At 42.5% G+C, this 26,639-nt stretch overlaps 1 protein-coding gene across 4 annotated transcripts in view; it reads right to left on the bottom strand.

Annotated features, from left to right (window-relative positions):
- Window positions 1-26,639, bottom strand: part of LOC126276318 (lachesin) — a 1,594,347-nt gene that overhangs the window by 434,482 nt on the left and 1,133,226 nt on the right. For all 4 annotated transcript variants that reach the window (XM_049977266.1, XM_049977267.1, XM_049977269.1 and 1 more), the window contains exon 5: window positions 23,322-23,529. In XM_049977266.1, coding sequence (XP_049833223.1) covers window positions 23,322-23,529 — 208 coding nt within the window. The remainder of the gene's footprint in view (window positions 1-23,321; window positions 23,530-26,639) is intronic.

Raw genomic sequence — 26,639 nt, 5'->3', positions numbered from 1 at the left:
TCGATTACAGAAGTAGCTGCATAGGTTCGCAGTTGGTTATTGAAACTGCAACACGAGAAAGGATAACAAATAACGTAATTTTATCTGTTGTGTGTATACAGTATAGCAGGAAAAACAGATTATTACATATGTGTGTTAGACGTCAGTTACATGGTTGTAGGTTTAGCGCACAGTGCTGTCACCTGTGACCTGTAGCCCGGCTTAGCTTGGACGAACCGTATACTCTCAATGCTAGTGGGTGGCAGCGGCGGCGTACCAGTCTCTCTGCGACTCATAGCTGCATGTTTTGAGAGACTGAGAGATCTAAAGAACGGGGTGACTATGGCTACAGTCAGATACCCTCTGTATCGAGGCAAGTCAGGACATCTCGTGCAAAACGCTGTCTTGCCTTATATTGTTGAAAGAATAACATTATGGAGACCTTAGAGACAGGACACATTAAGAACCTAGATGAACCATGTTTGTTGACGCCTTGTAAAAATATCGGCTACGTTGGGAGATGCAGCATCTGCGGTCCACATTATCGGCCGTGCGGAAGAATGAGCAACATGTTGTATACTCGGTGCTAACCCATACCATGAAGCCAGGTCGCGCCTATGAGAGTGACAAACGAAACGTTGCAAGGTTCGTTATCCTTCGTCTCCACACGCAGGTACATCCATTATGTACACAGAATCGAGACACGTCTGGAAAGTACCACACGGTCCTGTGCTGTCACTGTGCACTCTACTGTGGGCGCACCTCTCTGTGTGGCCTCCTAATGTGAAGCCGCCACCGTCGTCTCCTTGCAGCTAGTCAGTCGTACACCAGACGTAATCACACTGCAAACAAGACATTTTCCTGACTCAAGGTAAGCGGTATGGCTGTACAGTCCTGTACAGCAGAACGAATGTTACGTTGCCCTCTCAAGCGCTAGTGGCCGTTCAGATCCTCGTTGGCGCTGAATGCGGCCTTCCTGACTGTATTGATTCCATTATCGCACGACAGTCGTCAAATCACTACCAACGTAAGCTTAGAAATAGACATAACTGTCGAAAGACGACGATTCTACAGCTGTAAAATTCCGATAAGTGCTGTTAGACGTTTGTACCTCTTAAAAGAGGTAAAAGATCTTACAACCATATAACATCAAAATTTTATTTCTCCTGAGAAACTTTTTCTCATACATTGAAAGTAGGTAGCATTACCCCCACATTTGTGAGGTTGTGCCGAATTGCCAATCATATTGATGAGTTTTTACTCCTGCTGAAAAGCTTCAGGCATTTTAACGGAGCCACATTGTGGGACTGTCAAAATGTAGATGCGTATCGACGGATTGCCGCATATGTTGAACACATAGTATTGGTGAAGTGATGCTGCCTTTAGCTGCGGTCCTTGGAACATTCTCACACCTGTCTCCATGTTTTGGATGTCCGGATGGTACAGACGCACGTCAAGATCGAAGCGTTGTACGAGCAGAGCAGGCTGAGCGAACATCACCCAGAGATGAAATCCAGGCACATGTTACACCTTCTGCGCCACCAAGTCCCACTAGGAATAATCAGTTTGCACCAGGACTAAAATCATCTGTGCGTCTGGCCAGGCCACCACTGTCACCACGACACCGCCAAGCAAGGCTGCTCTGGTGTCGTAAAGAAGTCAACTGGAGAGATGAATGTCCTCAGTGAGGAGAGTCGGTCCTGTCTGTATGCAAGTGATGTAAGTACTGGTGTATGACGCACACCTTATGAGCTGCATATTGTAGAGAGCATTCGCCGATAGCACACAGGTTTCGTCCGAGGTTTCATGGTGTGCGGGGCCGTGTCATTCTCCATCTCAGCCATACGACTATGGAACGCGCTCCCCTGTGATCTGCGTCTTATCCGGAACTACTCAACATTCAAGAGGGAACTCAAAACTTACATATTAGGGACGGTATAGCCACCATTCTTGTGCCCCTCCCATCTCTTTCTTCCTCCTCTCCATCACAGCTTCGAATTTTACCGTTCTATTTCTCTTCCTCTAACCTATCTACCTCTTATATATCTCTTTCACCCCATTCTATCGTCTTATGTCTCTGCTCGATGAGAATAACTCACAAGCTGCAAGAACATAACGAGAAAATTCCCAACTAACTATGGGACTGACATTCAGAAAAGTAAAGTATCTCTACTTTCATATACATAGCCATTATTATAATAATAATAATTATTATTATTATTGATTGTTATAATTATTTTTTATTGTTATAATTATCATTGTACTACTGTTATAATATCTATTTTCTTCTTTAACATCAATACTGCATAACAGGCTATATGTCCTTAATGTTATGTAGAAACTGTAACTCGTTCAATCTGAGTATGCCTGCTTAGGTGTAAGAGAGGGCCTGAAGGCCCTAATCTTGCCAGGTAAAATAAATGCATAAATAAATAAATAAGTTACAACTAGGGGTCACATTTAGTTTTTCTTAAAGGTAAAGCAACCAGTGCCCGCTACGTTGCTCTGGCTGTTATTCAATGCCTTAGCTGTTTCTCCTACAAGATGGTGAGTAAGCGAGTACGCGAAAGAACTTGCCCCCCTTCTAACAGCCGTGTACCGCAAGCCTCTAGAGGAACGGAAGGTTCCAAATGATTGGAAAAGAGCACAGGTAGCTCCAGTTTTCAAGAAGGGTCGTTGAGCAGATGCGCAGAACTATAGGCCTACATCTCTGACATCGATCTGTTGTAGAATTTTAGAACATGTTTTTGCTCGCGTATCACGTCATTTGCGGAAACCCAGAATCTACTCTGTAGGGATCAACATGGATTCCGGAAACAGCGATCGTGTGAGACCCAACTCGCTTTATTTGTTCATGAGACCCAGAAAATATTAGATGAAGGCTCCCAGGTAGATGTCATTTTCCTTGACTTCCGAAATGCGTTCGATACAGTTCCGCACTGTCTCCTGATAAAGTAAGAGCCTACGGAATATGAGACTAGCTGTGTGGGAGGATTGAAGAGTTCCTAGCAAACAGACAACAGCATGTTGTTCTCAATGGAGAGACGTCTACAGACGTTAAAGTAACCTCTGGCGTGCCACAGGGGAGTGTTATGGGATCATCGCTTTTCACAGTGTATATAAATGACCTGGCAGATAGTGTCGTAAGTTCCATGCGGCTTTTCGTGGATTATGCTGTAGTATACAGAGAACTGGCAGCATTAGAAATTTGCAGCGAAATGCAAGAAGATCTGCAGCGGATAGGCACTTGGTGCAGGGAGTGGCAACTGACCCTTAACATAGACAAATGTAATTTATTCAGAATACATAGAAAGAGGGATCCTTTACTGTATGATTATATGATAGCGGAACAAACACTGGTAGGAGTTGCTTCTCTAAAATATCTGGGAGTAAGCGTGTGGAACCATTTCAAGCGGAATGATCATTTAAAATTAATTGTTGGTAAGGTGGGTGCCAGGTTGAGATTCACTGGGAGAGTACTTAGAAAATGAAGTACATCAACAAAGGAGGTGGCTTACAAAACACTCGTTCGACCTATAATTGAGTATTGCTCATCAGTGTGGGATCCGTACCAGTTCGGGTTGACAGAGGAGATCCAAAGAGGACGGCCCGTTCCGTCACAGGGTTATTTGGTAAGTGTGATAGCGTTACAGAGATGTTTAGCAAACTCAAGTGGCAGACTCCGCAGGAGAGGCGCTCTGCATCGAGGTGTAGTTTGCTGTCGAGGTTTCGAGAGGATGCGTTTCTGGATGAGGTAACGAATAAATTGCTTCCCCCTACTTATAGCTCGCGAGGAGTCATGAATGTAAAATTAGAGAGATTCGAGCGCGCACGGACGCTTTCCGGCAGTCGATCTTCCCGCGAATCATAAGCGACTGGAACAGCAAAGGGAGGTAATGACAGTGGCATTTAAAGTGCCCTCCGACACACACTGTTGGGTGGCTTGCGGAGTCTAAATGTAGATGAAGATGTGCTATTCCAGCAGGACAACACACGTCCAACTGCTGCTGCGATGCAAAGAGCTCTCCTTGGTGTACAACAGCGGCACTGGCCAACAAGGTACTAATCTCTGGCGAGTTGAACACTTATGGGACCTGGCGAAGCGCGAACTTTCCCATTCTCCTAGACGTGCAGAAGCCATTTTCATATTGCAACTAAGGGTGCAAAACACTACTGACAATCTATCGCAGTATGCCATTTGGCACCTTTAGGATCGTTAGCATCCGAGAATCTATGCTCGCGTTGTCAACACAGAGTGGTATTAGGAAACTGATGCGACTGATTGTGCACATTTTACTGTGTTATGTTAATTTCATTTGTTCTGATTTTTTTATCATACACTCCCACAATGATGAAAAACCTGTCACCTCACTTGTCAATGAAGTGACCTTCTTGTTGGCAATGTTGCTCATACAGCCCTCACGTTGTAATTTCATTGTCAACGTGGGTAGACGTCCTAGAGTCACCCGACATAATTTATGGAAACAACGCATAATACTAAAATCGCGTGCTTTTCAGTGCCCTCTGTCATGCATATGTATTTATTTTCAGCTTGTGTATACGTTTTTCAGCACGACATACACTCAATAACGCAACGTCTGCTCCAACACACAGAGGGTGTTGCGGCGGAGACAAAAGGGAGAGTGAGAAGCAAACGAAAACTGGCGGGACGAAGAGGGAAAGGGAAATCGTTTTTTTCAGAATGCCTTATTTATGGAGCAGATAGCAGCGTCCATACTGTGACTGCCTCACGGTCTTCGCAGCTCAGGGGATGAACTATGGTCAGACATCAATATTTGCCATTTGTCGGAGTGCCGCGTCGCGCTGACCAACACAGCTGGCCGTCGGCCGCGTTCGTTTGCCTGCCAGAGCGCGTGCGTGGGCGTGTGTGAGTGCGTGGGTGGGCGCGAGCGCCGACCACTGCGCCGTGGCGCGGCCGGCGGCGAGGTTACAGTAATTTATTGTGAAGCGGGTTTAATTAACCATAATTCAGCTGCAGGCGGCCGGTCGGCCGACGCGCTCTGCCCGGAGACCGTTGTGATCCAGATAAATCGCCAGGACAGTAGCGCCTCCAGCTGGAACGGGAGCGGGGCAACTGGAGGCGGACTGGAAGCAGACGCGCCTGCCGATAGGACACCGCGGCCCGCCATCCGTCGGGAGGCGCGCGATTTATTGGCGCGCGTTGCTAGGTGAGAAAACGAGCGACTGCGGCGCCAGCTCTGAGCGTAATTTGACTGCGAGAGATACGCGCGGGTGCGCGAACGTGATTGTAATGACGGCCGGGCCCGCGCGGCAATGGCAACGAAAAAAAGGGAACGCAAAAAGGAGAAAAAAATTAGAGAGGAAAATCGGAGACGGAAGGCAGGACACAGAGAATGAGGGCAGGAATATTGGTAACCGCCTGCCGAAGAGACAAACGGCCGTATCGTAGATTTCAAGTTAAGCTGTCATTCTGTCGGAAGCGTGTTGAAACACAAGATAAGGGACACCGCCGCAAGAACAATGGTGGCAGCGCCAGCTGCCGTAGCCAGGCGACGCCGCGCAATCGCCTGAGGTTGCCAGCATACGGCAGCGGCCGCGTCGCGCTGCGCCACGGTGCAGCTGCAGACAATACACCTCTGTTATCTTGTTCCGGCACAGAACGGTATTTTAGTTTCTTGTCTTCTTCGTCTGGTTAAATCAGGAACTTCCTCTCCGGACTCTCTTTCGTTTTATTGTTGTGACATTTCTATCTGTAGACGTTGTCGAATGCTCGGTGTAAACGTTATATAAAATAAGGACAAGGCGTCGGTGAAAAGACAGGACGTCATCTGAGATATTCTTACTTCCTGTTCGAAAAAAGAGACTTTATTTTGCAAGTGAACTGAGACAAAAGGAGTATTTTTAGATGTATTAAACGTTCCCGCTCATTACCGTTATTAAAATGGCTGCATATATTGGAAATCATACTTTTTTGCAAGCACGAGACAGAGTTTTCAACAAACTGCACGTAGTGTTGAACGTAGAAGACTCAAGTAGATTCGAACATAGGATGAACACTTGTGTAGTAGTGTAGTGAAACGAAGCGTAAGATATTGTTACCAATGGTTAACAACAGTGACCGATGAGCGCAAGTTGGTACGCGTATAAGATAAAGAATGCATCAGTAGGAACCTTAATTACGACTAATTAACCTTCTACATTATTCATATTCTAGAATGCATGATTCTATATTTAGTTAACGTAAATAGACGAAACTGTTACCAGTCACATTTTAATGTAAACTAAACTTCAGATTAGAAGTTTTTGTTTTGCCTTGATCGCATGCAGGTACACTGGACTACTAGTTTCGATAGGACTAGGCTTCCATCTACATATACACTGTGAACAGGTGTTATGTACATAGTTCTGCATAGTCAGCGCGTACACAACTTTCCCACTAGAGCGCATCCCGCTAAGCACAACAGCGCAGGACCAGCGCTCAGCCGTCTCCGCACTACGAGGTGGCGCTGCCTTAGAGACGGACCAAATTCTGCTTCCGCCGATGTGCGTATTAATATGTAACGCAGCCAATGAGATTGCTTCTAACGTAGAGCCTTTTCTCCTCACGGATCACACTCACGCAGTGATACATGAATGCGTGAGGTATTATAATGAGTGTACAGACCTCCCATTAGTCAGTCTGCATTTGTCTGTACCAGTCTATAGTCAAGTTTCAGTCCAGCACCTAATACGATTACCACATTCCTGTACATAGCCATGAAGATAAATGTATAGACACTTTTGTCAAGTATCCGAGATATATGTTAGAAAAAGATTAACGTACCAATACAAAAGGAGTTTGAGATTGTCCATTGTAGATAGCATCCAGAACCAAGTTAAATAATTTTTATGCTTGTTATTATTTTAATAAATGTGTGTGAAAATTAATCAAGTTTTGTTTAAAGTTGGTCACCGTCAATCTGCTACTCTAAGCGTGCAAGTGGCATTTCTATCGTCTGACCTAACGGCAGAAGATAAACACGCCACGATAAAACCACGAGACATATTGCTGACACTTGCCTACTTCGTTAGAGCGAAAAGTCAAATAATCTGATGGTGTGTGTACTGGAGGTCTTACATTACGCACACCTCAACAGGTTATGGTTCAAATGGCTCTCTGCACTATGGGACTTAACATCTGACGTCATCAGCCCCATAGACTTAGAAATACTTAAACGTAAATAACCTAACGACATCACACACATCCATGCCCGAGCCAGGATTCGAACCTGCGACCGTAGCAGCAGCGCAGTTCCGGACTGAAGCGCCTACAGATTATGAAATCATGCTATGCGATAAACCGCGTTTTTGTTTTCGTACCATTTTAGTATGAGTCCGCTAGTGGTACGAAAACAAACGTGCCGCTTATTGCGTAACACGATTTCATACCCTGTACACAGTGAATCTGAAGATGGCATCTTAGTCCTGTCGAAACTAGTAATCCAGTGTACCTTACACACGATCAAGGATACAAATGCTTCGTATCAGATGGTTTCTTTACTTTGAATTCGTTAATGGCTCTCCAGTGCCAGATCTTTGTAATCACATTTTAAATATTTGTTATTCGTATAATCTAGTTTATGAGCTTCTTTAATCTCATTTACAGATTGGGTGTTGAGGAGTTACATTTTTATATTCGTTCAATGAATGTCTGTACTAGCCACATAACATGAAACGGGGAACACTGTAGTGGATCGAAGGTAAATGGTAGACATTGACCAAACACAATTTCCTTCACTAGCTGTGGCAGTATAGGAAGCTCTGTAATTGCTATATGGCTGGCAGGTTCGATTTTAATTGCACATTGGCCACAGACAAATCTTGAAAATTATTTGTGTTACAACCAGTCTTTTCTTAATGTATTTACTCACTCCTCGATTACTTTATGTACACGAAAACCAGAAAACTGTTTCCAAGGAAAAAAGTTACATTCTTGTTTGGAGGTGTTTGTGGTATGCGTCACTTGTAGAGTACACGTTGCGTGTTGGCGGATGTATGGTGACAAACGGTATTTCTAGTTCACTGAAAACTGGAGGTTGCAGTTCGAGCTTGGGTTGATTCTCTGGTGTCTTAGGGGCTAGAATGTAGATTTTTTTATTTTCTTACACAGTCTCTCTTTCCTTTTTAGATTACCGGTTTCAGCCGTGACAAAAGGCCATCTTTAGAGTCATTTGCTACTTAGAAGAGTTACTCGTTATCACGGTTTTTGTAATCGTGTTCAACTCAAGATGATATCGCAACGTAATGCCGTAGGCCCATTTTGTAAAATGTTTTCGCTGTGTTTTATGTGTCATGACTTAACGCCGAATTTTTACCGTGAACATGAACCACGTATTGCAAAAAAATGATATCACGTCCTTGGAGAAGATCGGCAACCAGTTGTTGGGAAACACATTCTTCGTTATCTTTCTAAATTGCTTTAAATTTTTAAAATGGACGGGTTTCGTTCACGTGAACCATCCTGATACCTGATTTTACCGGTCACATGAGTAGCTAGTTAGACTTAACAGCAAAATTTACATGCTGCCTCACAGAATAATAAAAAATATCAACTAAAACAGCCACGTCATCAGTTATTTAACTCGACTGAATTATTTTATTTCTGCAGCTAGTGAAATGGCACTGTCTTTTCATCCTTTTGCGCTCGTGCTGTTACACAGACCGAACAGAAGAAAGTATTTTCTTGTTTCTCTATCTTTTTCAGATGTCAAATATTTTACGATCTCAGACACATGTCAGCCACACGGATAAAACTTGATAGAAGTATCTGATAAAATGGAAACGTAAAAAATTGCAGAAAACTGTAGAGGCTGTACTGTAGCGGAACTAGGCTCATTCGAGAGTCTAAAAGTCTTTGATCACAAAACCTTAACTTTTATTTTGTGTCCGGCTTCGATTCAAATGATCATCATCAAATGCCTTAATAAACTAGTATATAAAACATAAAAAACTTGTAGCTAAGGTAGTCAGAATTAAAATATGTGAAAACAAAATAAAACTGTGATAGAGATACTCAATAGACCCGTATAATACTAATTTTTATTATTTTTTTACGTTTTTTTATTATTTTTATTTTAAATATATATGTTTATTGTGTTTTTACATGTTTGGTCAATGGTTATGAAGGTTACAAGTTTTTATGTTTTATATCCTCACTAAAGGAGTGAGATATATCTGTTAATGGTGCTGTAGAGCAGAACCAGTAAGAAAAAGTGATATGAAACTTAGCGACTAAGAACTGTTCTAAATTCTGGAATCAGCCTGGTTCTGTGTCAGTAATGCCCCTGCACTTTTCTGCTGTCTTTGCTATTTCAGTTGGTTAGGTGGCCCTATTGAGTTTTATTCATGTAGCTGACTCCTGTCAGAGACGATAAAATATTTTCTATCTTAAAGTTATAAGATAAGTAAGAAAACGCTAACTTCCGTTCGGACAGTGTAATTCATAAAAAAAAATCGCACCATATCACTACTTGGAGAAGTAAAATCATTTTGGTTGGTTAAACAAGTCACGTGGCTGCCTTAGTAGTTATTTATATAAACTATTTCGTACAAGCAAATGGACTGAAATGTGGATATCGCTATTAGGGAACGGTAACCAGATTTTCATATTGGATACTGGTTCGAAATGGCGAGCTGGCGTGCTAAGTACAGTGGTGTATTACCGGAAACTCCCGAGTCACACAGTGTATGACGTTTTATGTACTTCAAAGATGCATGTGGGTTTAGACGTAGATCGTCGTAAGTCGAAAAAATTGAGAAATCTGGTTCCGCCTTATAGCGTGTGTAGGTTTTGGTAAATTACGGACGTGTGACAAATTATTTACAAAGGTTATCGTACTATTTTACAACTAATTGTGAAATTTCAATACTAGAAAAACTGATCTGCATAAATTGAACCTGAACCGTTGCGTGATACATAGGTCGCGTCACGGTCTCTGGCAGAACGAATGTGCATTAGGACGACGTGGTTCACCCGGGGATTGGAGACAAGGGCAGTAACAGAGAGACGGGGAATGTGAAACAGTTCCCTCAGGGTGAAGCAATCGAGGTGGAAACTGCCGGAGAGGCGGGTAGTGTGCTGTCAGTTGATATCTGGTACAAGTTCGGCAGTGAACAGTCGCAGGCTCCGAGAGTAGTAGAAATACCAGTAAGAGACACTCTAGCGGGTTTCTGGGATTCGAACCGTTATTACCTAGGTTGAGGCCGGCTGCAAACTATTGGACGAAAGGGGCGCGCACCAAGGGCGGCAGCATGTGGCGTGCTTCAGCAACCGACCGGAACAGGAGACGAACAGCGGATCGCCGCTGTGTTGAAGGTTTGTGTCTGCTTCATGGTGTCCTTCCAAGATCATTGTACAGATATGTCTGGGGAGCTTCCGATTTGATTCAACGGACGTGAGTCCAGCATCGTCAGGGGCCATAGCCATAAATGACCTGCACCGGTACTGTGACTGTTTAGTTCGGTAGTTTTCTGGTGGTTTGTTCTAGGTTCGCGTCCTGTTCCGTATGAGACTTCAGGTTGTTGATCCGTCTTCTGAGTCTAGGCAGGAAAGTTGTGTGTGCACTCCTATAAAACTACACAGCTGGTTTCTTTATTTAATGCTCCAATCTGAGTCATGTTTGCTGTAAGGTGTCGGATTTGTAGCGGCGCGCATTTATATATTAAGCAGGTTCATTTCATTTGCCATGTCCTGCATGTACTATTGCTGGAGCGAGCAATTTCATCTGTTGTCTCATTAGGTGTTTATACGACAAAGTCTGACTTATCTGTTTGTATGGGTGGGCCTCTTAATCACAATTATTAAGTATCTCCCAGCGAGTACTTTATTTTGTGTTTGTTACGACTATCCTACACGTGGATTAATGTTACTCGAAAAGTTATGCTGCCTCTGCTGTTGCTCAGGCGTTAGCTTCGGCTTAGTGCTTCGCTCCGCGTGTCGTTTATTTATTCACCCCTCGCCCACATGGCGCGAGTTGGGTACAATTTGTGAGTAGCTGTCGAACGTCCTGCATGGTAACTGTATTTCGATTTTGGCCGCCTTAGCAGTTTCGTTTGTTTGATTCCGTTAACTTATTGAACAATTATTTACTTTTTTTCCTTGTTGCTGTTAGTTTGACTGTCGTCGACGGCGTTCAGCGTATAGAAGAGACCTAGCCCAGTTCCTGTACTAAATTCTACATTTCTCTCTTAATAATGTTACCGTTTGTGTTTCTTTCGGTGCGCCTTGGGTGAAATCTGCGTGCTTGACAGTGCAGCCGCAGCTTCCGAAAGGAAATTCAAGTCAATGTCCGGCCGAACGGCCAGCCGCGTGCGGTTTGACCTGCACCACTTAATCTTTCAGAGCCCGCTACGTCTTGCCAATGACGGGATTGTAAAGCAAGTCGTTGTATTTATTTGTCTCTTAATCATTGTGTTCGCCGGCCGGAGTGGCCGTGCGGTTCTAGGCGCTACAGTGTGGAGCCGAGCAACCGCTACGGTCACAGGTTTGAATCCTGCCTCGGGCATGGATGTGTGTGATGTCCTCAGGTTAGTTTGGTTTAAGTAGTTCTATGTTCAAAGGGATTGATGACCTCAGATGTTAAATCCCATAGTGCTCAGAGCCATTTGAACCATTGTGTTCCTCCTGCGGCTCTCCTTTCAATTTTTTCTTTTGTTTCAAATTTATGTAACTTGTTGAAGTGGTAACCGGTTAATTTACCAATTGAGTAATTACTAGATTCAATGATATAAATGTGGTTATGCGATTGTGGTTCGGCCAACTGATTGCTTATGAAACTCTATTCCTTGTTTACACTGTTGGTTTTTGAACTGGTGAAACCCCAGGAGATTTAAGATCTGTTAATTTCATGAAAAAATACTTAACTTCAATTTTGTCTGGTTATTTGTATTTGCTATTAACCAAATTGGTACAATTCAAATGGTTCAAATGGCTCTGAGCACTATTGGACTTAACTGCTGAGGTCATCAGTCCCCTAGAACTTAGAACTACTTAAACCTAACTGACCTGCCCGAGGCAGGATTCGAACCTGCGACCGTAGCGGTCGCGTGGCTCCAGACTGTAGCGCCTAGAACCGCTCGGCCACACCGGCCGGCATTGGTACAATTTTATGACCGTAAACTACTCTGTTTTTCAGCAGCGTATACCGTTGGCGGTTTTTTTTTCAACAGAATTTTAATAACTCAAAATTAGTATGTTTGGTTAAGATAAACAGAAAGTTCACAAGACGGATGATGTTCAATCTCTTAGTCCCCGCCCTTCCTACCACAGAGAGCCTGACTCGTGTATTGTGTACCAGCAGTAATATGTTGCGAAGTTCTATAGAACAATTGTACTTTAATCACATGCCAGAGAATGTATCCTGAACAACTACTGTATAGTTAGCATCGTGCTGCAACAATCTGCAGCTCGGATGATAGAATAAACATTCTTTCAGAGAAAAAACAGATGTAATTACGCTTGTGTTTCAGCGATGATGAGCGCGAAATATGAGGGCTGTTCAATAAAGAATGATCACAATTTCTTTGTCAACATACCTTTACTTATCCTCTTAATTTTGATGATCCTTCTCAAAGTAGTCACTCATGAATGCGATGCGCTTGTCTCAGCGTTTCTGCCAGTCTTCAAACACATGCTGGATACCATTTTTGAGAGGTCCTTCAAAATCACCTCCGTAGCCATCACCACTGCTTCTGATGATTGATAATGCCCCCCACGAAAGCGTTTCTTCACGTTATAGAATAGAAAAAAATCACTTGGAGCTAAATCCTAACTATAGGGAGGTTGCGAGATGCACTTCAAGTTGATTTTTGAAAGATATTCAGCAACAACTCTGGCAACATGCGGCCGCGCATTATCATGGTGCAGCATCCAGCCTGCTTCCGGGAAATGTGGCCTTTTGCGCCTGATACGGACTTGCAATGTTTTCAGGACATCCCTATAGTATTGTCCAGTTACTGGTGTGTGTGTAGGCACAACATTCTGAAAAATCATTCCATGAATATCAAAGAATGAGATGACCGTAACTTTCCCAGCAGAAGCCTACACTTTTGCTTTTTTAGTGGTTGTGGATGGAGATTTCTACATTGAACCTTGCTATTTGCTCTCAGGATCAAAACGATGTAGCCAAGTTTCATCATCAGTGATTGCATTTGAAAGAAACTCCGGATCTTCCTCTAACGTCAACTTTAACTGCTTGCAGAGCTGCATTCGAAATGCCGGCTACGGTGGTCTCGCGGTTCTAGGTGCGCAGTCCGGAACCGTGCGACTGCTACGGTCGCAGGTTCGAATCCTGCCTCCGGCATGGATGTGTGTGATGTCCTTAGGTTAGTTAGGTTTAAGTAGTTCTAAGTTCTAGGGGACTAGTGACCACAGCAGTTGAGTTCCATAGTGCTCAGAGCCATTTTTTCATGCGAAATGTTTTGTTAGGAAATCAACAGTCTTGGAACCCATCGTGCACAAACACGTGTCATGTGTAATTTTTCTTTCACCAACATGTGGGTGGCACCCAATGAAATGTTCGTTATTTCAGAAAGTGATCTTAAGGTAATTCGTCAATCCTCTCTCACAATGACAGCAGCACTGTTGAAGTTTTCTTCCGCTGGAGCAGTAGCTAGAGCACCGGGTCCACCTTGCGTGGAAATTGATTATCTCCCCTCTTTAAACATTTTAAAGCACCTTCGAGTAGTGCTGTAGGGAAGAACAGATTCTCCATAGACCTCCTGTAACATTGTATAGGCCTCAGCTGAAGATTTGTTGAGACGTAAGCAGAATTTCAAAGTGGCATATTGTTCTTCGCGTGTTACCTCCATAGCAGCGGTAGGCGATACTAGACGGTCTGACCTTGCCCGCCTCTCACAGGCTGGAACCAGGATTCCCAACAATGAAACTACTACGGTGTGTTTGCTGCACTTTAGGCTAACAGAATATCATAAGTTTAAATTTTAGCGCGAAAAAGTAATCACCATAAAAATTATGATCATTCTTTATTAAATATTACTCAAAGATATAATATGAAATAAATGTCATAGTGGATCACGCAAAGAGTTTCTCCAAATAACGTTAGGAATAATTTTTTAGCAGTTTACTCCCGTTTCGACGAAGTAGCAGTTCCTTCTTACCGCAACATAAGCTGTACTCAGTATTTCGCAGACAGAAATTGACTTAATATTACTGAAAAACCAATACCAGCATCAACTGAGTCTCCATTTTATTCGAGCTAAACCAAAGTTGAGCGCAGATGACAGGCTATAGGAACGCCACTCTAAGTTTTATCTAGTCCCATTATCGAGTCACGACTCGCAACGGGATACTTTCACATCTTAAGTTTTAACAAGCAAAGGCTTTCCTAATGATGGTAACTCAATCTCCGGTTTCCTTTTGTTTCGTAAATAAAGCTTTGAGCCCCACCATCAGGGGGAGAGAGTCGAGAATAATGGCAACAGCAAAAGAAAGGCACGTGGCGGAGCAGTATTACCGCAGACGCGTGTTGTGCGAGGCCAGAGAATGCTATTGTTTTCAGAGGAATACATGATCCTATCCATTTTATACTACTTCAGTTCTAAGCGGAACGTACATTAAAAGTGCAGCTTGAATACCAATCAAAAACCATTTGTCTGCAGTATCAGCAAATATTTAAATTACTGACAGAAACGAAATTTCTATAGAAGACGTTTTCGAACAATACATGTGAAAATATTTGTGGCCCATTTCATGATCTAACATCCAAAACGAGCATTGCATTAAGTCGAGTCGAGAACTTTAGTTTTCATATAATGAAGACTAAAATGTAGAATCACGGTTGTGTATATCACAACTGCAGAAACAAAGTTAATTTCTACACATACAAATATACTCTGTGAGCCACTGTGTACATCATAGGAAAGTGTACTCTGCACCATTATAAGAGAGCTTCCGTCCGTTTCTCAAATGGACGAAGAATGTATTACACTCACTTCAAAAAGCATCCGATGTCCTGCACCTCAAATTATGTTTCCATACATAATCGGAATAGTTCAGATATAAATGCATCTTTATATCTCCAGGTATTGCTACACTACACTACACTTCTAAAAAGTTGCAATTGTTTCATTTCGCTCACAGAGGCGAAATTTCCTTCATTGCTGCTGTATGCTTCTCGTAAGTAGTTAAATCGCCTGTTTCTCACTCGTCTGTGACACTCATCATTTTGATGACAGTTCTATTGTATTCGAGATTCATATGAAGTAAGTATTTCTCAGCTTTAGAGTAGCAGTTGACATACAGGTTACCCTAATATAAAATGTGACCAAAATAGTCCTCTCTGTGTATTTAAATATGATATATTCTCGGTGGTACTCATTTAGTGCAGCCTAAGCCAAATTTAAGGTCCCAAAAACATTATTATAGGATCCAATTAATGAAGAACCGCTTCAAATGAAAGTGAAGAAAGAGTCGTCAACTACATTCGATGGCTTCGATCAGTTGGGAGCGTCTATGTAACGTTTCCCTAATTTCGCTCTCAGCTGAGCTGCCCTTGTGGAGTTAACGTCACGGAAAACGATTACTCGAAATTTAAATAACCGTTGTACAATAGGAAAGCAAACAATTGAATGACTTATATGTCGTTCGTCTGTCATTCGCTCACCCTCACAAGATTATTTTTGTTAACTTTCTTTATCCTTGACGGCAACATACAATTAATGCGTCTCTGGATACTTGTAGGAAGATTTTGGGAATATTTGTTCTCATTCAGCATGTAGGTAAATGTTGGGTTATATAAATACAGTGACAAGCTTGGAAACAGAATTGCTTTCTTTTCCCGACTCGTTATTGAACACACTTCTGTAAACACTCTTGTGTCGCGACAGCGAATCGCGTGGTCGCAACTCCACTGCACGCAAGACTTTTCTGTAACAACATTGGTCGTACGGAGCAGCCTAAAAGCTAGGCGGCGTGAGACGGTGAGCAGTTCTAGAAAATAGTATAACAGGAACTATGTTACACGTAAGGAAACAGTGGGACAAGTTATACGCTGTTTCATTCCACTTCGGCCGGCCGCGGTGGTCTCGCGGTTCTAGGCGCGAAGTCCGGAACAGTGCGACTGCTACGGTCGTAGGTTCGAATCCTGCCTCGGGCATGGATGTGTGTGATGTCCTTAGGTTAGTTAGGTTTAAATAGTTCTAAGTTCTAGGGGGCTGATGACCACAGCAGTTGAGTCCCTTAGTGCTCAGAGCCATTTGAACCATTTGAACCATTCCACTGCGCAAAACCGGACAGAATCCGACGTGCACTGTTAAACGAGGAGCTCGATTAGAGATCACCTGCCAATGAGCATTGACATGTTCCCCGAAGGAGTCGTCCCTCACACTGGCGAAACTTTGGTTGAGAAATCACACAAGTGACGGGGTAAGACATCGATAGGGAACAGTGTCCATGCCGCAGCATGTGAAAACTATAAAGATATAACACAACTTTTCAAAAATAGCCTTCTTACAAGAAAAACTAAACTGCTAATATATAATTCACTAGTCCACCAAGTTATCACATACGGGTCAGAGGTATGGACGTTGACAGAACACGACCAAAATGCACTAAGAACCGTAGAGCGGAAAATACTACGCAAAATCTGTGGGCCAATAAGGGAGGAAGAAGACTAGATAATCGCTACAAAGCCGAATTACAAGAGTTAATACAAGACAGGTACGTAGTAAAATTTGTGGAATTACAGCGAAAATTAGGACTCTTGGAGAGAATGGCAGAGAACAGAATTCCAAAGAATATTATGAAAGGTGTGTTCCATTCAGTTAGGTGAAAAGGGAGACCTAGAAGAAGATGGATCGACGTGGTAACAATGAATATCACCAGCATGGGAGTCCGTGGATGGAAAAGAGCAGCAAATAACCGAGATGTGTGGAGGCAGACTGTTGAAGAAGCCAATGCTCACCTAGGGCTGTGGCACTACTGAAGAAGAGTTTCCATGCCGGGAATAGTAGTATTCATCAATTTGCATGGCTCTAAAGTGGACACTAGTATAGACTACGACTATTTGCACAACGATCGAGTGAAAGTTGAATGTTTTCGTTACTGAATAAATCAATAGGTACCGTGTGCTGGGGATAGATCTGTTCGCTCAGACATCTCGGCGTCAGTTGATAGTGTTTTGTCACACGTACAAGTCATAGTAGCCCATATATATTGAGGACGAAGTGAAGTTAACACAGTTCCTTTTGGTTAGTTCTAGCTCTTAAGCCAGTCTTGGCGTCGCCCGAAACTACACTGTTGTGCTTGTGGAAGAGTGTTTCATTTCTCCACTGGCGCCCTTGACAATTGTTGTGTGGCCATTGGTTCCTGTGGACGTGCTGCAGTAGGTCTTCCCACCGTATCCTACACGAGATCGATGGGACTTAAATCGGGGCAACGGGCAGGCGAATCCGTTCACCGTACTAACAGAGCCTTCGTCTGCGCAGGTCGATGCGGTTGTACATTGTTATCCATAAAAATGAACCATGGGCCAGATAAACCCCTCAAAAGACACACATATTGAAGGAGTATAGTGTCACAACAACGTTGATCTTTGAAAGCAACATGTTCCACACCATAACTCCCTTATTACCAAAAATACCATGTTCGACAGTGTACCTGTCTGCATCACTGAGTCCCCATCTCTAGCCATGTGTGGGTACGTAATGCACCCTGAAACATTGTCGAACATGATCGTTTTGATGGTGGGAAGACATAATGTTGTATTGGAGAGCTGACGTCAAAACATCGGGACACGTTACACTCACCAGCCAACGTTAATGTGACACCTTACTCCATCCCCACGTCCGCCTTTCTAGAGGCGCTTTCGCCTCCGATTTCATTTTTATTGGCCACAGTGCTTGGCTGCATCGGACTACGGAGCTGGAGGAGCTTGTGGAACGCCGGAATTTTAGGCGAACTGTTTACAAACGCTGGTCATATTCATATGACTGTTTAGCACATGTCCAGCATATGTAAATAGTTGTGATATCGTGTATAGTGTTCGTATGATACCACAAGCATTTTTGATCAATACGTATATGGATATAGCACACTGCACAAAGTATTTTAGCGGTGACAAACCTTTTATGATGTGCTATTTTTACCCATTTGACATGTGGTGCCTGAGGTCAGCGTAAAATGAACGTTTTTTACAACAAACGATTTTAAGGCAAGAAGATGACAGCAGTCTTTTGAAACCGGATGCATTAAATAACAGAAAATTATGCAGTCGTGTCTGTTAAATGGTTTTAACAATTACATAACTCGCCCTCCAGTTTTCGCAAAAAGCAAAAATTCTGTTAACTAGGAGACATTGGAGGAGGAAGAATTAATTGCAAAATTCAAGGAATAATATTCGTAGTTAGTGCAGTGTGTCATCTTAGCCACACTGCAGTCTAACGTGTCACATTTAAAACGACGTAATACGGAGCAGATGGAAAGATTATTAGAGGAATAAAACAAGTTGTTTAAGGCTGCCAGACCTTTGCCAGCTGCGCAACTAATGCAGTACTGCATACCCACAGTGAATGAATCCTGGTGTATAAAATGCCAAAACAAATTCCATAGCATCTACTAACAGTGCTGAAGGAATTTATTAACCGGCAGGTCCATAATGGGATTATGGTTAGTGACAGAACCTGGTTTCGCCAGTAGTAACTGTACGAAGAAATAACCCAGAAAGAGGCAATACTCACATATTCCGCTTAAGTTATGGATATTTAAATCAAAGGAAGCCACGGTAATGGACACAATGCATAGCATCATGGACTCTCTATATAATCTGGGGGAAATTACGTTATTTTGTAAGTATGGATTCGTAGAGAGGACAATTAAAGGCAGCATCAGAGGACGACCCAAGATGGTGTTTCTGGTTCCATCTGGTCACTGTCAGCACTACTGAAAGCCTTTTAGATTAAAGAATGTGGTGGAAGCTTTCCAGCACCTATTGAACAGCGTAATAGGTGGTTTGTGACCAAAATAATCCAAAATACGCCAGTAAATTATTAATTTTTTTCTAAGGATGTGCAGGAGCACACAGCATGATTAGATGATCTCTTTATTGGACTATGAGCAGCATGACTAATAATAAATTTCGCCAAAGTGTCGTTATGTTCTAATACGAGTTCGTCATTAGATCCATGTTACTGGCCAGAATAGTATGTGAATGGACTTCCAGCTTGTTCAAGTCTTGCAGAAATTTAGGCCATATATTATGAAGGCAGAGCTGCAGTCTTGTCTTCAGACATCTAATTATTTCAGGGAATTCGTGCCACACTTTGCAGAAAAACAATACCTTTGACACATTTAGTGAAAACGGAGGTGAAGTCTCGATGGACTCCAGCAGGATTTAACGACAGTTGATCCTTACTCCAGTTTCCTGGATTATAAGAAACATTTTATATTATCATGTGATGTGAGTAATCATGCTCTGGTGGTTGTTCTGAGACAGGGTATTTTTAGAGTAGATGATCCGCTAGCTTATGCTTTTACACAGTTAAAAAATGGCTCTGAGCACTATGGGACTTAACATTTCAGGTCATTGGTCCCCTAGACTTGGAACTACTTAAACCTTAATAACCTAAGGACATCACACACATCCATGTCCGAGGCAGGATTCGAAACTGCGAGCATAGCAGCACCCTAATTTCTCGTAATTTATATTCGTGGTCCTTACGCGCAATGCCTGTTGGTATCAGAAGAATCGTTCGGTGCTCAGCTTCAAACGAGGATTCTCTAAATCTTCACAACAGTGTTTCTAGGAAAGAACGTCGCCTTCCCTCTAGGGGTTCCCATCATTTGAGATCCTGAAGATTACCCCTACTTTCTTGTTGTTAAAACTTCTTTTTTTGTCAAAATGTTCATATGTGAGTGAAATCTTACGGGATTTAACTGCTAAGGTCATCAGTCCCTAAGCTTACACACTACTTAACCTAAATTATCCTAACGGAAAACACACACACCCATACCCGAGGGAGGACTCTATTACTGCAACGCCCGAGACCGCTCGGCTAATACCGCGCTTTTTTTTTCTTTTTTTTTTTTTGTCATCAGTCCAGTCTTCTGACTGTTTGAGGCGACCCGCCACAAATTTCTCTCTTCTGCCTACCTTTTCATCTTAGAGTAGCACTTGCAACCTACGTCCTCAAACCTACCGGTAACAAATCTAGCAGCAGCAGCCCGCTTCTAAATTGCTTCGTTGTCTTCCTTCAATCCGACCTGGTACGGATCCCAGACTCTCCATCAGACTCAAGAACAGGTCGCACCAGCGTCCTATATGTGGTCTACTTTACAGATGAAGCACTCTATTCTAATCTTCTACCCGTAAACCATTCGCCTTCCCTACCACAGTTCTCACATGCTCGTCCCATCTCCTATCGCTTTGCAACGTTACGCCCAGATATTTAAACTGACTTGTCAAGCACGACACTAGTAATACTGTACCCGAACATTACAGGTTTCTTCTTCCTACTCATTCTTATAACTTACATTTTTCCTCATTTAGGGCTAGCTGCCATTCATCACACCAATTGGACTCGTAACTAACTCGTCTTACTACCGCTACACTCACTCAGTTTTGACATATACCACTACATCATCAGAAAACAGCAGCAGATTTCTGCATACCCTACCCGCCAGTTCATATTTACAAAAGGTATGTGAATGGTGCGGAAATTGGTAGCTGACCCTAAGTAACGAAAACTCTGAGGTCATCCACATGAGTGCTAAAAGGAAATCGTTAAAGTTCGGTTACACGATAAATCAGTCGAATCAAAAGGCCGTAAATTCAACTAAAAGCCTAAGAATTACAATTACGAACAACTTAAATTGGAAGGAAGACACGGAAAATGTTGTGGATAAGGCTAACCAAAGACTACGTTTTATTGGCAGGACACTTAGAAAATATAAAAGATCTACTAAGGAGACTGCCTACACTAAGCTTGTCCGTCCTCTTTTAGAACACTGCTGTGCTGTATGGAATACTTACCAGATAGGACTGATGGAGCACATCGAAAAAGTTCAAAGAAAGGCAGCGCGTTTTGTATTGTTGCGAAATATGGGAGTGAGGGTCATAGAAATGATACAGGATCATTAAAAGAAAGGCCTTTTTCGCTGCGACGGAATGTTCTCACGAAATTCTAATCACCACCTTTCTCCTCCGAATGCAAAAATATTTTGTTGACAGCAACCTACATAGAGAGAAACGATCACCACGATAAAATAAGGGAAATCAGAGCTCGTACTGAAAGATATAGATGTCGTTCTTTCCGCGCGTTATACGAGATTAGAATAATAGAGAATTGTGAAGGTGGTTCGATGAACCCTCTGCCAGGCACATAAATGTGACTTGCAGAGTATCCATGCAGATGTAGATGTATGGATACAGAGAACAACGGCGGTCCTATCGAACTTCACTTGGACATTCCTGACGATATCCTTGGCTCCGATGAATACTCGCCGTCCAGGGCAACATATTGGTTCTGTTACTTAAGAAGTCTTCGAGCCACTCACATGTCTGTAAACGTACTCCATATGCTCGTACCTTCGTCAACAGCGTGCAATGGGACACCGTGTCAAATGTTTTCCGGAAACCTAGAAATATCGAATTTGCCCGTTGCTCTTCATTCATATATTGTAGTTCTTACGACTGAATATCTTCGTCTTCTGCAGTTTCTCTCCACCTCCACAAGAGAACCACTAGCCCCCACTCACACACCGTTTACAAGTAGGTTCACAAGAGGCCGTATTATCTTGTACACCTTTACAGAAGTTTTGAGGAAGGCTCATCAGATATGTGCAAGTATTTAGCATAATTATAGGCAAATATCACTGTCGTATGTTATTGAACTGTTGAACATGTGTTACGGTCACACTTAATGTTTCTGGAGAATGAAAACGTCCCGTACAAAAAACTACACGTATTAAATAGACAGTGATCTTTGCGAAACACAGCTCTCTCAGTTCGTGCTTAGCGTCCAGGGCGCCACAGTGTAAGGTGCGCAGGATGCTGTGTTCCTCGATTTCCAGAATGCATCGGATACAAAATTCAAGTTATTCAGTATCGTACAAGAGTTATGCTTGGATTTACGACTTATTGTAGGTATAGATCAACACGTCGTTCTCAAGGAAACAAAATGGATTGATATGAAAGGTATATTCTGGTGCTATTGGGCAATTACTGTTAACAGCTTCTGTAAATGATCTAGTGGGTAACGCTGGATATTTCGTGACTCTATCCTCGGGTGATGCTGTTGTCTGTAGGCTGATTTCAACTCCCAAGGACCGTAGTGAATTACAGAAAGACTTGTAGAGGACCGGCAGTTGAAACCATGGATCGACAGTTGAACCTGAACGTACTTAAATCTAATGTGCTTTTGATAAACAGGCGAAGAGATTTACTACTCTTCGAATACGCTATAGGTAACTGCAGGAAAATATCTAGGATTGGCCACACGCAGTGACCTCTAGTGGAATGAACGGATGAAAACTAAAGGTAGGAATGGCAGATGCCGAACTGAGATTCATTGGGATAGTATTAAGGTATTATAATTCGACGATTAAGAAAATGGCTTACAAAACACTCGTTCTACGAATTCTTGAACATTGTTAATCAGTTTGGGACTCTTACTAAGTAGGATTAACAGAAAAATCGGGAAGAGTGGAACGTTTCGCCACAGAATCCTATAGTAAGTAAGAGAGTGGTACAGAGATGCTCAACAGACGGTTCAAGACAGGCGTTGTTCAGCACGTTAATTACTATAGAAATACCCAGACAGTAATTTCCGGAGAAAGTCGAACAACGTATTACTTCCTTCCATATACATCTCGTCAATTAACCACGACGAGAACAGTCTGGAAATCAGAGCTTGTATGGATCGTGCCTGAAATGCATTCTACTCACACGCCATTCGTGAATGGGACATATAAGGTGGAAAGGATTGTGGTACAGGAAGTATCTACCACACCCGCCGTAAGTTGGATTGCTATGTACGGTTATAGATGTGAAACACTCCTTGCATATGTCTTCCCACTTCGCACAACATTGTGGGAGACTGGAGATTGAACTTCCAGAAATGTAAGAAAATGGCACGTAATAACTCGCCGATAATTCATATAATCCCATGTAAATGCGATGACCACTCCAAATATTGGAACAATTTATTTGTCATTATCTTGTTTTCTTCAAAGTAATTTGAGTGGTGCATATTGTCCTCGTTGCAAGCAACAAATGAGGTAACTGGAAACGTATTACAACATACCGAGTATACTTCGTCTCGTATCTTAACTGCTTAGACGTGTGTTTTTTAGGATGATCACTTACCGACAACCTGGAGGTATCCCTGGCGGCTGCGCATCGGGTCGGTGTTGACTTGACACATGTACCAGCCGCGGTCCGTCTCGTGCACGTTCTTAATGTGCAGGTACCAGGAGCGGTGGTCGTTGTACGACAGCGAGATGCGCGGGTTCTGCGTGATCACGTTGTGGTGGATCGACAGGATGGTCTGCGTATCGACACGCACCCAGGCCACCTGCAACACCGAGAATCGATGTTCATCTCGAACTCCAGCATTTAGCACTGATGACAATCTCAATGATGAATACAGGCAACAAACCAAAATATGTTTCATGAGAAATACTGCTTTGGCGTGTGAGTAACACAAAATGGCTTTTGACAACAATGGTAGCGTCGTTTTGGCATGGGACACCCACCGCCAAAAAATGAAGCACACTTGCGGTGTTATAAACGTTTTGATATGAGAAGCTCTTGGTCTCCAGTGACCATACGATAACATTTTTGTGAGAGACGGAAGAGTGACTTAGTCATTCCACTCGCAATGCAACTTGAAACCGCTGATTTTAAATGGCAAAGGACATACCCCTGCTAAGCGAAGTGGAGGAAAAAATGTGGTAGATTATTATATATCGTATTTTCGGAATGTTCCCGCAGTTGCAGACAATGTTAGCTTTCGAAGGTATCCTTAATAAGTGGTAACTGTTAACAGTTTTTTCCGAAAAAGGAACTGTTACTCTTTTCCCGGGAAAATGGCTCAAAACATATGAAGTTTAAGAGAATACCTCTTCTGCTCGAGTATGGTATGTGATTGCTGTGTTTCCCATATTCTTCCGTAATAGTGGTTCACTTTCCCATTTACAGGTATCATCATTTGAGGCGATTAGAGTAAAAGCGGTGCAAGGCCACAAAAATTGTTTTTAGAACTCAACAATACGGGACCTTTCCCGGACACTAGTGAATGAAGTCCCAAATTGGGCCTTGTGGTGCCAAATGGCAGCACTTCACTTGCCAACTGAAAGAGCTGTTTGTTATTTGAGATTACAAATGAAGCAAGTGCACACTGCATGCTGTGTTTCAAAGTTTTGTTGTTCTGTTGCACCGAATAACCAATACTGTGTACAGAGACGACTGTTCATACGGAAATGAAGGTAAACTAATATCATTCAAAACGTACTGTGAAACGTAGGTTTTTTTCACTTGTACCATTTGTATACTGGTTTACAAACAGCCTAACCGGTTTCATAACCGCTAATGCTATATAATATATTGGTTTGTCTTGAATTTTGCTTTCGTAATAGCTATTGTTATTGTGTTATTTGTTATAAGGCTGAGAGAGGGAATCGTAGAGAATAGTCACACACTATTAAAGCAGAGGGAAAGAAAACGTACACGAAGTGTGAAGAACAGAAAGACCGTCCGCAGCTCGTGGTCATGCGGTAGCGTTCTCGCTTCCCATCGCCCGGGTTCCCGGGTTCGATTCCCGGCGGGCTCGGGGATTTTCTCTGCCTCGTGATGACTGGGTGTTGTGCGATGTCCTTAGGTTAGTTAGGATGAAGTAGTTACAGGGGACTGATGACCATAGATGTTAAGTCCCATAGTGCTCAGAGCCATTTTTTGAACCAGAAAGACCAACAAAAAGAAAACTCTCCGAAATATTGTAAAAGAGTATATAACCAGAAAGGAAAAGTTTTTACCAACAGAATCTGCACATGTCGATTAAAGTGCTCTGCAAGAATAGCGGAAGGCCACTCTAGGAAATTGTTTGATTCTTCTGGAATCTAGGTGAATATTCGCAGCAAGAGTCTTTGGAGAAAGTGCCATCATTTAGTGTGCAAAGGAGACAGCCGCAAAATGATTCTGGAAATCAGAAATCGACGTTATTTAAATACTTTCTAGATGTTGAATAATGAAAGCCTCGAAGAAAAGCTCCTCAGCCCAGGGAAAATTTGAAATCAAACGCAGTAAATATCTCTTAACACATTTCAGATATCCGAAGAACGACTGTACCGTTATATATCAAAACCGAACGTTTGGGGTGCTGTTGACTCCCCTGACAAGAAGACCACAGCCGATAAAATGTGTGATACGGGTATTATGGAACACAAAAAATCATTTCCAGTCTATCACACACGAAACAAAAATCCTGAAAGAAAATACGTATGCCCAGATTCGCCTAATTGCAAAATGTGTAGTATGTACATCCAAAAATGAGATGGAGAACATAAGACACCAGTAAAAGAGAAATTAGCAAGTCTTTTCAACAAAATTTAATCTCCATTTCAAGCCACCATCAAAAGACATGTAATTAACACGAACATCTCAGTGGAACAGAATGAAGCTAAATGGAGGAAAGAGACGTGCACTTAAGGAAAGCTGCTCAGCCTACGGAAAATTTGAAATCAGTTGCAGCAAATATTTCACATAACTTGTATGTACTGACATTTGATCTGCAGAAGGCACTCCCATTTCCAAAACTATTCACATCAGTAGCGTGCTACAAGAGGAACCTGTGTATGTACAACTTTGGAATACATTCATTTAATGAAATCAATGTTTTTATGTACATGTGGGGTGAAACGGAAGGAGGAAGAAGACCACAACACCTTTCAATGTTCCTAGTGAAGCATGTCAAGGAACATTGAAAACATTGTAAGCATGTAATTTTATATTCCAACAGCTGCACAAGACATAATCGGAAGATAGAGATGGCACTTACTTTGAGAGAACTATAATAAGAACCTGATGTTGAAACAGAAATCATAGACCATAAATTTCTTTTGTCAGCGCAGTTGTACATACCAAACGATACCGACTTCGTCTTGACATAAGACAAGTCTGGGAAAGAAACACATTTTTATTCGCCAAATGAGTGGCAACCATTGTGAAAGAATCCAAGAAGAGAAATCCGTTCAAATTATTTCACATGATGTATACTGACTTTTTATCCACAAAGAAATTGGAAGCATCCACAGCAAACGGGAAGAAGACTGTTTACGGTCACAAATTGAATTGGCTAGGCAACCATTCGTTGAGGTACGGGATGTCTGTATTCACTAAAATACAAAAAATAGCCTCCATCGTGACAACTAATTCCATCAATTAATTTGGCAAAGAAGAGGAAAAGGAAAACCAGAACGTCAGCTACCAGAACAGGACAGTCTCCACAAATAGCGAAGTGCACTGACGTGTGCAAAGACGAAGGATATATTGTATTTCTGCATCTACATCTACATTTACCTTTATACTCCGCAAGCCACCCAACGGTGTGTGGCGGAGGGCACGTTACGTGCCACTGTCATTACCTCCCTCCCCTGTTCCACTCGTGTATGGTTCGCGGGAAGAACC

The sequence above is a fragment of the Schistocerca gregaria genome, chromosome 1 (genome assembly GCF_023897955.1).
Source record: "Schistocerca gregaria isolate iqSchGreg1 chromosome 1, iqSchGreg1.2, whole genome shotgun sequence".
Lineage (NCBI taxonomy): Eukaryota > Metazoa > Arthropoda > Insecta > Orthoptera > Acrididae > Schistocerca > Schistocerca gregaria.
This window is presented reverse-complemented; position numbering and strand designations above follow the sequence as displayed.